Below are 13891 nucleotides of genomic sequence, written 5' to 3'. Positions count from 1 at the left end.
GGGACAGAATAGTAAGCCCCATAGGTTGAACACACATACCTACCAGACAGATCATTTTCAAATCAGCCAACAACCTGTTTGGTCAGTTCTTTACTGAGAAGGGGAAAAAATGAAAGAACGAAAAAGAAGTGAATAGAGCAGAGCTTGTGAATGCTTTCATCTGTTAATTAACAAAGTTTCCAGAATCTAAGATGAAGAAAAAATGTTTTCAGCTGGGCCTGTAATTTTTTTTAAAATGTGAGAGCTCACCTTTTAACAAGGGAAATTGTTGGCAGATTTGCAATGAGGGATTTTGTTTGAGACTGAGGTGACTATTAAAAAGATGTGCCAAGGCTCTGGCAAAAAAGCAAGTTGAATTAAAATTTAAAAAAATCAGTAAACCAAATGTTTTCCTTCCCTTAAATGAAGCGTCCCCACCCGACTATACTTATGCCCATGTAGCTCAGGAAAATAACCACGGTGGGGATGGTGCCTTAATATATAAACCTATTTTCTAGACTTGAATCTAAATTCCAGTCTTTTGAGGCTCTTGTTCTTGGTCCATCTCTCTCAGCTATTAATAGACTTGGCTCAGTCCAAATTGTGACACTCTATCAACCTCATGGCTGTTACTTACTATTTCTTGAAGAATTTGTCTCAGGTCTTGTTACTTATTCTGATGAGATTCTAATTCTTGGTGATTTCAATATTCATCTGAATAAGGCTGCTGATCCTCTAAGTAAAGCCTTTCTGGCGCTAGTTGATACTTTTGCATTCACTCAGTTTGTTCAAGAGTTGAGTCATTGCAGTGGTAACAACCTTGATTTGGCTTTATCTAAAGGGATAGCTGTTTCTGATCTGAATGTCTTGCCAACCACATATGCTGTGTCAGATCATTTTCTCATCAAATTTGAAGCATTATTGGCCTGTAAAGTTAATGTCAGCACAGATGTAATTGCCACTCGCCACATTGGTCCATCTACTGTAGCTGCATTTGGCCAGCAGCTGCCTGAAGTCTTGGCTCCTTTCACTATAGAGACTGACTCTGTTGAAAATTTCGCTAATGACTTAAATGTGGCCCTCTCTAGTCTCCTCGATTCCGTTTCACATCTCACTACCAGAGCTAGGCGACTAAAGAGGCCTACACCTTGGTTTAACGACAAGACGTGCTTTGAGTGGGCCTGCAGGAGACTGGAGCGTAAATGGCGAAAATCAAAACTGGAAGTTTTTTATCTATCTTGACTGTGCGTTTACTGAAATACAAGCATGCTGTATCTGCTGCAAAAGCAGCGTATCTCTCATATAGTCAATATTAATAAACATAACCCCAGATTTCTCTTTGACACTGTATCTAAACTTACTAAAAAGCAGCCCTCTATTAGCTGCTCACCATTCACGGCCCAAGAGTTTGTAGACTTTTTCTGCAATAAGGTTGATGAGATCATAAACAAAATTTGTTCTTCAACTCCAGCTACTCTTCCAGATCCCGTCTTACCAAATCCATATCTATACAATGAGTCACTGACAGCCCTTGTTATTACAGCTTTTGAGACTATCTCTCAATTACCCCACTCTTCCAAGCCGTCCCAGTCACTGCCCCCCCCCCGCCTACATGTGGAGTCGCCAGTCGCTTCTTTTCACCTGACAGTGAGGAGTTTCACCAGGGGGACGTAATGCACTGGAGGATCACGCTATTCCCGCCAGTTCCCCCTCCCCCCGAACAGGCGCCCTGACCGACCAGAGGGGGCACTAATGCAGCGAACAGGACACATACCCACGTCCAGCTTTCCACCCGCAGACACAGCCAATTATGTCTGTAGGGATGCCCGACCAAGCTGGAGGTAACACAGGAATTTGAACTGGCAATTCCTGTGTCGGTAGGCAATGGGATGGACTGCAATGCCACCCGGATGTCCCGTTCCCAGCAGTTATAAGACAGCTGTGGTTAAACCTCTACTTAAAAAACCGCAACTCGATCCAAGGTCTCTTAATAACTATTGACCAGTCTCTAATCTTCCATTCTTTTCTAAAGCACTAGCGAGAGTTGTGTATCAACAACTTTCAATGCATCTAAAAGAATTCCATCTATACGAACCTTTTCAATCAGCTTTCAGGGCCTGTCACGCCACTAAAACTGCTGTGACCAGAGTGCTGAACAATCTTTTAATAGCTATGGACTCTGATTCCATTTCTGTGCTTCTACTACTGGACCCCAGTGCAGCCTTTGACACCACTGATCACTGTATACTATTAAGACAGATTAAATTGTAATTTTGGTGTCTGGCTTAGCTGTCTTGGCGCAAGTCCTACTTATCTGGAAGAACACACTGTGTCTGCGATAGTAATATTACATCAAAATTCTTTGACAAATATGGTGTACCTCAGGGCTCGGTTTTTGGCCCTCTGCTTTTCTCTCTTTATATTTCACCTCTTGGCCAAATTATATGCAGTTATGGAATAAATTTCCATTGCTATGCTGATGATACTCAGCTGTATGTGTCTTTAAGGGCTAATGATCATATTCAAATAACTAAATTGGAGGCCTGCTTGGCTGCTGTGAAAAATTGGATGTCACTAAACTTTTTGCTTTTAAATTCAGATGAAACCCAGATGCTGGTCATTGGCCTTGCTAGACACAGACACCAATTTGATCAAGTAACAATAACAATCAATAACTGTGATTTCACAAAGTGTGGCAACCAAAAATCTTGGTGCTACATTTGATCCCAGCCTTTCCTTTGATAAGCACATTAAAGAAATCACCAAGACTACATTTTTTCACTTACATATATAGCTTATAAACATAGCTTAAATTCTGTCTTTCCGGTCCATGGCTCATCTAGAGACTCTAATACAAGCATTTGTTTTACCTAGACTTGATTACTGTAATGTTCTTTTTTCAGGTCTGCCACATGCTTGTACTTTCAGATGATTCAGAATGCTGCAGCTAGAATCCTAACTAAAACTAGAAAATTTGACCATATTACACCAATTCTTGCCTCCCTTCATTGGCTTCCTATCCATGTTAGATCAGACTTCAAGGTGCTTCTGCTGACTTATAAAATCCTAAATAGGCTTTCCCCATCTTACTTGTCTGATCTCCATAAATTGTACATTCCATTTCGAGCTCTTCATTCTCAAAATACAGGGCTCCTGTGTGTACCCAAAGTTAAAAAGAAGTCAGCTGGTGGCAGGGCCTTTTCCTATCGGGCCCTATTCTTGTGGAATAACCTGCCTGCTGCCATCAGATAATTAGAGTCTGTTTAGTCTTTTAAATCCAAACTTAAAACTCATGTTTTTGCCTTAGCCTGCAATTAGTTACCTTTAAGTTGAGTGCTTTACAACCTGTACTGCATGGCAGTTTGGTTTCTGTCTCAATGAATTTACCAAGAACTATTCTGCTGATGAGATTACAGCATATAGATTATTGACTATTGCAAGCTGTTTTCTTCTCTCACATGTCTTTTTTCTCTTTCTGAATGATGTCTTCTCCTTTCTTTTTTTCTATGTGTGAATGGTGTGATGTGGTTCTCCCTTGTGTGCACGTGCAGTCTGTCCTCCCAGGTCTCTATGGTGATGGTGGTCGCCACCTGGACACTGCTTGGCATCCTCCTCATCACATTTTCTTTTTATATATCATATATTTCCATATAATTTTGTTATCCTGTATTTAATGTTATATCTTTCTCTCACTAAGATGTGTGACTATTTTTTTTTCTACATGGCGATGCTGGTCACATGGCTCAGGTCCTTGGCTGTTCCAGTGGCATTTGGACACTGCTTGGCATCCTCCTCATCATATTTTTCATCCACCCATCCATCCATCCATTATCCAAACCGCTTATCCTGCTCTCAGGGTCACGGGGATGTTGGAGCCTATCCCAGCAGTCATTGGGTGGCAGGCGGGGAGATACCCTGGACAGGCAGCGAGGCCATCACAGGGCCATGTTCTTCATATATTTTATAATTCCATTATAATTCTGTTATCCTCTTTCAATGTTGTATATCTCTTAATTTGTTCAAACACAATATCCGTTGCACATTGCATATCTTGAGAGAGATCCCTCCTCTGTTGCTGTCCTTGAGGTTTCTTCCTATTTTTTCTCCCTGTTAAAGGTTTTTTATTTTTATTTTTAGGGAGTTGTTCCTTATCCAATGCAAGGGTCTAAGGACAGGATGCTGTGTTACTGTAAAGCCCCTTGCGGCAAATTTGTAATTTGTGATATTGGGCTATACAAATAAAATTGACTTGACTTAAAAGCAGATGCCAGTTAAGCAAATCTCCCTGTTATCTGTCTTATCTCTCTGTCTTTCCTCTCCCATTTTCACTCTTTCCCCATCTGTCACGCTTTGCTCCCTCTCTCTGCTACCAGCACTATACTTATTTCCTTCCTCTCTTACTACTAGCACTCAGGTTAGGTGATTCCAACACACACACACACACACACACACACACACACACACACACACACACACACACACACACACACACACACACACACACACACACACACACACACACACACACACACACACACAATTTAGGGTTTCTTCCAAATCTATGCAAGTGTTGCTAGTCGTATTTACTCTATCTTCACCCCGACACCATTTATCTTGATTATCAACAGCCAGTCATCTTTACAGCAAAGTAATTCATCACCATATATCTGTGTAAGACATGATCTATGAATACGATGCATATGTAGCATATGCACATGGTATGAGTGACATTGAGTTAGGGACCCTCCTTAATGATGAAAGATTGTTTCATTTGGACTGAATGGATTTTTTTGTGAATCAGAATACAGCCCAAGCAGCAGCCAGGGAGGCTGGGTTTCTTTCATGGTACATTTACTTCGTAAATACTTCTTAGCATATAATGGGAATTTCACCAAATATGACAAAACTGTGTTAAGAGAAAGTTGGCAACTAACAGCTGCTGAGCTGCCCTTGGCCCGAAAAAGCCCTCAGTGGTTTACCCACTGCCTTAGCCAACCCCCAAGAGGATCAAGTTATAAAGCTAAGATACTCCAACTTGGGTATATGTTTACATAAGGGATTTATTTTGCTTGGTAATGAAGCTTCCAAAAGTAACAAAGATTTCAAAATCGGGTGATTACAGCTATGCAAACTATGAGGACGCCTGTACAGATCAGTTTGCAAAGTGTTTGTTCACACAAGTATCTTACTACATTCTAGTTTACCAACACTTGTCATCATTTACTTATGTTACTTGACAGTAGCTGTGAACCTAACTTTGACCCCTGTCCAAGATTTTGCCAGTTATGAGATACACGGTTTTCTTACCCCTCCACAGGGAGGCCAGAATGTGGGCTGAGGGAAACCAGCAAGAGTAAATGGTAGGGGCTGCTGGGGGCTGGAACCCACATCCTCCAGATGAAGGGTATTATCTCTCTTCTCACTACGCCACCCTGCTGCCTCAATTTTAATGTCTGTAGGTTTTCAGAGACATTTTTTAAATAAATACAGGCTGTACTCTCACCAGCTTTCTGTAAACCACAGAACAAAATCACAAATATCTGATACAGAATTTGTATTACAAACATATTTAACAGTATCAACTATTTTTCTCTTTGGGGGGGGGGGGTTTCCCCTCTTTTTCTCCCCAATTGTACTTGGCCAATTACCCTATTTTCCAAGCTGTCCCAGGCACTGCTCCACCCCCTCTGCCGATCCGGAGAGGGCTGCAGACTACCACATGCCTCCTCCTATACATGCGGAGTCACCAGCCGCTTCTTTTCACCTGATAGTGAGGAGTTTTGGCAGGGGGGTGTAGCACGTAGGAGGATCACGCTATTCCCCCCAGTTCCCCCTCCCCCCTGAACAGGCGCCCCAACTGACCAGAGGAGGTGCTAGCGCAGCGACCAGGACACATACCCAAATCTGGCTCCCCACCCACAGACATGGCCAATTGTGCCTGTAGGGATGCCCAACCAAGCTGGAGATAACACAAAGATTCGAACTGGCGATCCCCATGTTGGTAGGCAATGGAATAGACTACTATGCTACCCAGATGCCATTAGTATCAACTATTATATCTAATTAGTTCAAACTCATTATTAGCACAGAATTATTATTTTCGGCCCTGGCATCTTTTTAAAACCAGCATATTCTCATCCTATAGCATCATACATTGACACTATTGCCAAAGCATTGATAGTTTACGTGGAAGGTATCATTTGACATCTGGAGAGAGATGCAGCAGGTGTTCCATAGACTCCAATGTGAAACTTTTACACTCAAATATAAATACTAATCACATACAGATTAAATAATGGTTAGGTCTGGGGTTAAGGTTCGTTAGTTAATCCAGCCCATCTCATACAGATGTGGAAACTGTCATTAACCCACTATGTCTCAAACAGAGGCTGAGGGGTACCTCCCGTGTGATGTATTGACTCTGTCAACAGTGTCATTATACGACACCATGGGACGAGAACAGGCTCTTTGAAACACACTCTAGTGTGTAAATGAGGCCATGAAACTCAACATGAACATTGTGAGATCTTCACGCCATGTAAAAAGTGACAGTCATCAACACTGGAGGAGTTACTATGAGTACTTCATGTGGTAGCCACATTAAGCATTTCTCTCCAAGGATGCCCCAGTGCCTCAAAATGCTCCATTCACATGTACGTGTGACACCCAAACAGAAAAATGCCTTCCTGCATTACTTTTTTTGTTGAACTAATATTTTTGCCCCCTCTCTAGGTACAGTGTTCATTCAGTCTCAACTATTTTACTCCAACATCACACTTATTAATGCCTTACACAAGAAACTGGTGGTACACACTGTGATGTGTGTCGTAAGAGCACACACACACACACACACACACACACACACACACACACACACACAAGTAGACCACAGACACGCATACAGAAACACATGTACACACACATGGGGACACACACAGACACACACATACATTCACAGACACGCTTGAACAACACACCACTAACTTACACAAAAACATGCACATTTTGCTCACATGAACACACACACACACACACACACACACATTAAAGCAGTACATCAGCAGTTTGTGGTCTCTTGAGGGTTGAAGAATGCTTGACTGATCCCTCTCAGGCTTGTTGCCAGGTGGTTGCCACCAACAAGTCTGGCATCCCAACTGCTAGGCTGAGATAGCTCACCCATATAGTGTCTGACACTAGAATACCGACTTCACGACAGAGATAGAGATACAGAGGAAGACATTTGGAAACACATCTCAATGGCGAAAGACAACCCTGTTGTTCTCAAGCATCCATGTAATATGCAAGGTTTTACAAATCTGAGGGATTGTCAACTAAATTGAAATGGGCTAATCTACAATAAAGCTTGCTAAAATAAACTAAAATAACCTAAAAAGTAATACTATCGTTTTATGAGTCTGCCTCCCCATCATATTCCCTATTATGTTACTTCTCTGATGGCCCGTACCGGATGCAGAGATGCGTGCCCTGTTCCCTACCAGCCGTACGTAAACGTCCCTTGCCGTGTGATTGGCTATACGTAGATGCAGGCTACGGCGTGTGGTTATCTTCACCTGGCACCTCAAGGCGTCTGCCATCATCATCGATGATGGCTGCTGCTCTGAACCTTCTCCTGGGTGAAACAATTCGAGGGGCCCTGCCTCTCTGTCCTCTGTGATTCCCAGAGCCCCCAGCCTCTCTGGGTCTGTGTCCAAACCCAGCATGCCTCCCTTGTTTTGGACGCCACAGCTTGTGAGGTCCCCTATGTTGGGTAGTTCGCTAACCGCAAGTCTCAACCCATTCTTCATGAGGCCATTTCCAACTTCGCTGCTGTTTTTTTGTTCCAGAAACTCCATCGTGTTGTAGGATGACTGACCTCCGAGCCAACTGTCTGTGGCTAGACTCATGCACACTAACTAAGTGAACTGCCAGTTGAGTGCTGGAGCTTGACTGGGCAGGGACAGACACCACAAAATGCACATCCCCACAAACTTGAACACACACACACACACACTCATGCACACAAATATTCAGAGTGATGGACAGACCAACAGTACACCCGACATTCTCTCTCCCTCTCTTTCCAACTTACACACACACACACACACACACACACACACACACACACACACACACACACACACACACACACAGATATAGACACCACAACGGGTTCTCTTGTGAATGTCAGCAATGTTAACAAAGACTGAGGATGGATGATAGTGTGTGTGTGTGTGCGAGAGAGAGAGAGAGAGAGAGAGAGAGAGAGAGAGAGAGAGAGAGAGAGAGAGAGAGAGAGAGAGAGAGAGAGAGAGAGAGAGAGAGAGAGAGAGAGAGAGAGAGAGAGAGAGAGAGAGAGAGAGAGAGAGTGTGGTGCTGGGGGGCATTAGTGGAGGATCAGGCCCAAAGCTGGGGTTTCTATTTATAACTAGTTGGTGCTGCCAATGGAGGGTCAGCTAATCTAACACTGATTACAGACAGGCAGGCCTGACCTGGGAGGTGATGGGCATCTTGCTTTCTTGTCCTCTCTGCATGGCCTTCTTTATCTGCCCTTCATTCCTCTTCTCTTTTTTTCTACTAGTATCTTTCCGAATTGAATGCTTTTCTTTCCGCTACCACACTATTTCTGTTTGACCCTCAAACTTGCAAGCCCTACCCCTTCCCCGAATCTACTTCTGCAAAAGCATACACTCCCGAGTTTATGTAAAAGGGGCTGCAGACAGGCAGGTCTGGTCTGGGACACGGCCACAACTGGTCATCACAGATGTTGGATTATATTTTGTTTCGGATAACCTGCAGTGAGCACTTCTTTGAGTGATGCCTCAACTGGTATTTTGGGTGTAAAGTTAAACTTAATGTGACCTAGGTATATTAAACATGTTGAAATGAGTTGTTCTTGTTTGTTGTGTCTCTCTTTTCTACACTGTAAACTAAAACTGAAAAACAATGCACAATAATAGCAGCAATTGCAGTATTATAGTGAAAAAGGGGATGGGAGTGTAGTTGGAGCCTTTGTGGAGGAGAAGGGGTGAGGTTGTACAAACAAATAAAAGTCAAGTCATCTCTTAAGACTCAACATAGTTCAGCTTCCTATTTCCCTGCTAATGGCTGAGATTAGAGCTCTGAATATAGATGGTGATCCTAGCCGGCACTGAGGAACATTTTGTCCCAGAGTCCTTGCAGCACCCATCCTCTAACAGTTACCATTCAGTTGTCTTGTGTGTTTAGATAATGTTCAACACTGGCCGATGTCTAGTCACCTGGAGATAACTGGGCTGAGTACAGACAACATAGCGCAGTCTGATTTCATTTGGTTTCATCCAATCTGATTCCACATCATGTCACCTCACGGCACGTCATCTCATCTCATTTTGTCACATCTCATCTAATCCCACCTCATCTCAACTAAGGTTTTTTTTTTAAATTGGACCCTAAAAAGTAATACCTCGAATCTTCCTCGACAATGAAAAAAAGTCTTCCATTGATCAGGAAAAATGTATACCGCATCATCTGATGGGACAGTGTAGACACATCCAACAGCTGAAAAAATGTAGGCACAGTTACGGTTCTGTTCAGATGGTAGAAAGGCACTTTGTAAATATATTTCTGCAGTATCAGGCATCGCAGTGCATATACTGACAGGAAAATATGACAGAACAAAGCTTGGACTTCCATATTTAATCCATTATAATTACTTAGACTGAGTTGCAGACGGAGCTTAAGGCGCCTGCATTTGATGAGAACATCCTGCCCCTCCCAATGTGACACACAGCTCTTTGACCCTAAGCCAAGCAAGAATTGATTTTTCCCCCAGATCGGATGAGGCAGATGAGAGTGGGAGAAACAGGAGTAGGGAGGATTTATTTGGTCAAAGTCAAAAGTAAAAGTCCAAATAGAGAATTAAAAGGGAGAAAATTAACTAGATTATCATTTTACTCCATGTCTAGGATAAATCGGGCCATAGTTAAATGTTAAAAAGAAAAATGAAATTGAACAAGCAAATTTAAAATGCAAAATAATAACTTGACTATGTTAAGTGACAATGAAAAAAAGCGAAATTTAAAATGCAAAAGCTGGAAATGGTCAAACTGAAAGCTAAAATTGTAAAGATGAAATAAAATGGAAATAAGAAAAGAGAAACATCAGTTAGGAAACTCAAAATGGGAAATTGAAAATATCAGAGGTTGAAATGGAAAAAAACAAGTGCCAGTACTCCCCTTATTCACATGTTGTTGTTTTTTATTATTATTATTTTTACCTTTTTATTAGACAGTAGCAGTGGCGAGGTAGACAGGAAATGAGAGAGAGCGAGAGAGGGAGGGGTATGACATGCAACAAAGGTCACCGGCTGCATTCGAACCAGCAACGTTGCGACCGTGTGGCAACGTGGTATGTGATGTAACTGATAACTGGTTGACTGATTCTTCTGGTCTGGCATCATGATATGAAACTGCGGTTTCTTGGATGAAAAAGCGATTATCCAATGAGCGGTGTGGGGTGGGGGACGGACTAACGCTAACCATTAACCAATCAGCACCATGGGCGGGACTAACGCCATTGTCAAGCTGTCGTCAAGCGTTAGACGGCATGTCTTCTCAACATCGCCCAATAACATAGTTTGTGTTTACTTCACTCCGCTCCAATCTTAAAACACTGGCAAAACCAGTATATTGCGGCGAAATGGCGTGTAAGAAGGAGTCGAGAGGCAGAGATCTCTTTTTAATGGCAAGTCCCGTGTCCCATACACCGCACAACCCCGGGAGTGCTCTTTTATATGCACACCAAAATGGCTGCCGAACAATGGCTTTCCCCTCCAAAGTAACTATTAAGAACTGGACTCCTACCAAGTCCAGTTGCACTTGATTCAACTCCTTTGGATAACCATGACCTGGATGAATGAAAACATTCACAGACACTATTAAGAACATCAGTCTTAGTCACGGTCCTACAGTCAGTCAGTAAAATGGTCATCTACCCAGTCCGAGTCCAACCCCCAAAACAAACAGCACAACAATAACAAAAACATGAACGCATCACTGAAACACAATTTTAACATGAACGTTAACAGTTCCATCAGTCCTTGTGTTCCCCCAGCGCAAAACCGCCAACAGTCAGAGCGACCGCTGCATAGCACCCACCTGAGGAATCAGTTGTCCTTGATGACCCCATCACCCAATACATAGTCCCTCAAATGTCCAGGGTGCCGTCGCTGGTGAACAGGCCGCCTGGGGCTCACAGGTAGTGCAATTGGGGGAAAGGCACATTGATTGGCACATGGGGTACTACTGTCACCCCCCACCCCAACAACAGGCCGAGCAAGGGGACAGTATGAGGCGAGTCTGTCGTGCTGCAGCACCACCATGCACCCTCAGCCAGGCATGCACACCCGGTACACCACCTCAGAGAGCTGGTCTATGACCTTGCCAGGCCCCTGCCAGTGGCTGCAAAGCTTGGGGGAAATCCCCTTGTTGTGAACAGGACAATACACCCATACCTTGTCCCCTTACACAAAGGCCTGCCCAAGACACTGTGTGTCATAGGTCTTCCTCTGCTGCACTCCAGAATTGGCCTGGGCCCGGTGGGTACAGTCATGAACCACCAGCAAGTGGTCCCTCAGTCCTCGGAAGTAGGCCATCTCATTTTCCCCAGCAATCTCAGGCTCAGGCAGGGCCCAAACACCAAGTACTGCTGCAGTGGAGTGTGGGACTGCTGGGTTGATCCCCTCTGGGTGGTGCAGGAGTTGCAGCAGTGCACGTGTAGCTCCACGTCTCGTCGACAGCCAGGCCAGTAGAACTACACCCTGAGGCGGTAGAGGGTCTAAACATTCCTGTAGTGCCCCACCCCCACCGAAGCCATGGACAAGCTGGAGAACCAGGGGATGGAGCACACGGAGCACCAATAGCTGCAGGAGGTTGTTCCCTCATCCAGGAGCTTGCCACCTCCGGTACGCCAACCCGTCGTGAAGCTCAAAGTTGCCCCATTGAGAGTAGTAGGCCTTTACCTCGGGCCCCAGTGCTGACACCTCTGTCTACTTGGGGCACCTCCCCATCTCCAGCCAGCCCCTCACCAGCGCCAGGGTCACATATGCCTCCTGCTGCTGCCTCAGTTGCTGCGTGGTCAACGGAAACCACCTCTCCTCATTGCTGGTGGTCTGGACAGCCGCCACTGTTGGCGTCATCTGGCACCGTTCCTCTTGCCACTGGCAGTAGCATCACTCCAATGCCACACTGGGGCTCTGCGCCTGCTGAGTGGCAGCTGCTTGGTGACTGGCTCATTGGTCTTTGAGCCTGTTCTTCCCCTGGCCAGACTGGAGTGCCACGGTCTTCGTGCCCGAGGGTGATGGTTTCCTCCGACATGTTAACACAGGCTCCCCAGCAGGCCAGCAGGTCAAGGCCGATGATGTATGGATCCTGGACGTTAGCGAGCCAGAACTTGTGCGCCTACTCCTGGTCTCCAGCCCAAACTCGCAGTGACTTCTTCCAACTCATGCCAGCCTTTTCTCTTGTCACCATCATCAGCTGGGTGTTGGTTGGTGACCATTCCCCTGAGAATGGGCCGGTGATGCCTGGGAGGATGCCAGGTCACACCAGGGAAATGGTAGACCCTGTGTCTACCAGGACGTAGCACGGTCAACCATCAAGTTGGCAGTTTAGATACAGTCCTTTGGTGTGACCTAAGCGGCCAACCAGTGTGCATCAGCCTTGAAAGGTGAATGGGAGACTGGAGTGGTGGTCCCCTAACTAAGCCACTCCGCCGCCGTTTCCCTGCCGGCACTCTGGCTTTCGGTGCCGGTGCTGAGCAGTCGCGGGCTATGTGACCAGGCTTGTCACATCGGTAACAGTGGTCAGTCAGCCGGGTTGAACATCACCTGGATGTTGGAGGCCATAACCGAGACTGCTGTGGTGGAAGTTGAACTTGGTAGACCTCTCCTACCTCTTCCTCTTCGTCATAGTTGACCAACCTGACGTGTGGTCGGAGAGCAGAGGCCTTCTGCTGGGTAAGCCGCACATCATTCTCACAGCCGGCTATATACAGAGACTAATGTTATTTGTCTAGCTCAGCTCGGAGGATGGCTCGTTTTGGGGAAAATTAGGTTGTAGCTCGTTGTCTACCATGCCATGTTAGAAATAATGTTTTAACAAAGTTTCACCTGTGAGTTATTGATCCGGGAAGTTCAAATCTGTGAATATATTTCCATCTTTACAGAACTGTGCCTCTGCACCCCCAGCTGTTTCAGACCCTCCCTCCAGCATCTGGGCCACTCCCCCTCACTTACATACAGCTTGAGAAGCCAAAGGCCAAAGGCCAAATGGAAAATATAAAATTGAAAATGTCAAATGGTAAATGCCAAATGCCAAAACAGAACAGATAAGATGTAAAATGCCAAATGGTAAAGGGCAAATGCAAGAAAAAATTAGTAAGGTTTTTTTTTCAATTTAAACTCTCAATTTAAGCATTTCCATTTAAGCTTTTCCATTTCCAATTTTGAGTTTCATAATTGATGTTTACTTTTTCCTATTTCCATTGCCATTTTCAATTTCATCTTTGCAATTTAAGCTTTCAGTGTGAGCAATTTCATTTAAACTTTTGCATTTTAAATTTCACTTTTTCAGCGTCACTTTACATTTTCAAATTATCATTTTAGATTTTAAATTTGCTTGTTCAATATCCTTTTTCTTTTTAGTAAAATTCAATTATGGCCTGATTGCTAGTAGTGGAGTAAAATAATACATTAATTTTCTCTCTTTTAATTCTCTATTTGGACTTTTATTTTTAACTGTGGTCAAATAAATCCTCTGTACAGGAGAGGGAGATAGAGAGAGGCAGTTAAAGAGAGAGCAGGGTCATAAATTCAGGCTGGCCAGAGGAGGTGTGAGAGAGAAAACACATCTATCTGCTGTTGGAATAGAGTGAG

The 13891-nt window shown here is 44.2% G+C and overlaps 1 protein-coding gene across 1 annotated transcript in view; it reads right to left on the bottom strand.

The window, feature by feature from the left end:
• frmd3 (FERM domain containing 3) overlaps positions 1–13891 on the bottom strand; it is a 124847-nt gene that overhangs the window by 9072 nt on the left and 101884 nt on the right. Inside the window, exons 14-15 of the mRNA XM_056286184.1 lie at positions 5563–5595; positions 3894–3929 (exon numbers count right to left, since the gene is read on the bottom strand). Of these exons, the coding sequence (XP_056142159.1) occupies positions 3894–3929; positions 5563–5595 (69 nt within the window). The remainder of the gene's footprint in view (positions 1–3893; positions 3930–5562; positions 5596–13891) is intronic.

Source organism: Lampris incognitus, chromosome 1 (genome assembly GCF_029633865.1).
Source record: "Lampris incognitus isolate fLamInc1 chromosome 1, fLamInc1.hap2, whole genome shotgun sequence".
In the NCBI taxonomy this organism is placed as follows: Eukaryota; Metazoa; Chordata; class Actinopteri; order Lampriformes; family Lampridae; genus Lampris; species Lampris incognitus.
This window is presented reverse-complemented; position numbering and strand designations above follow the sequence as displayed.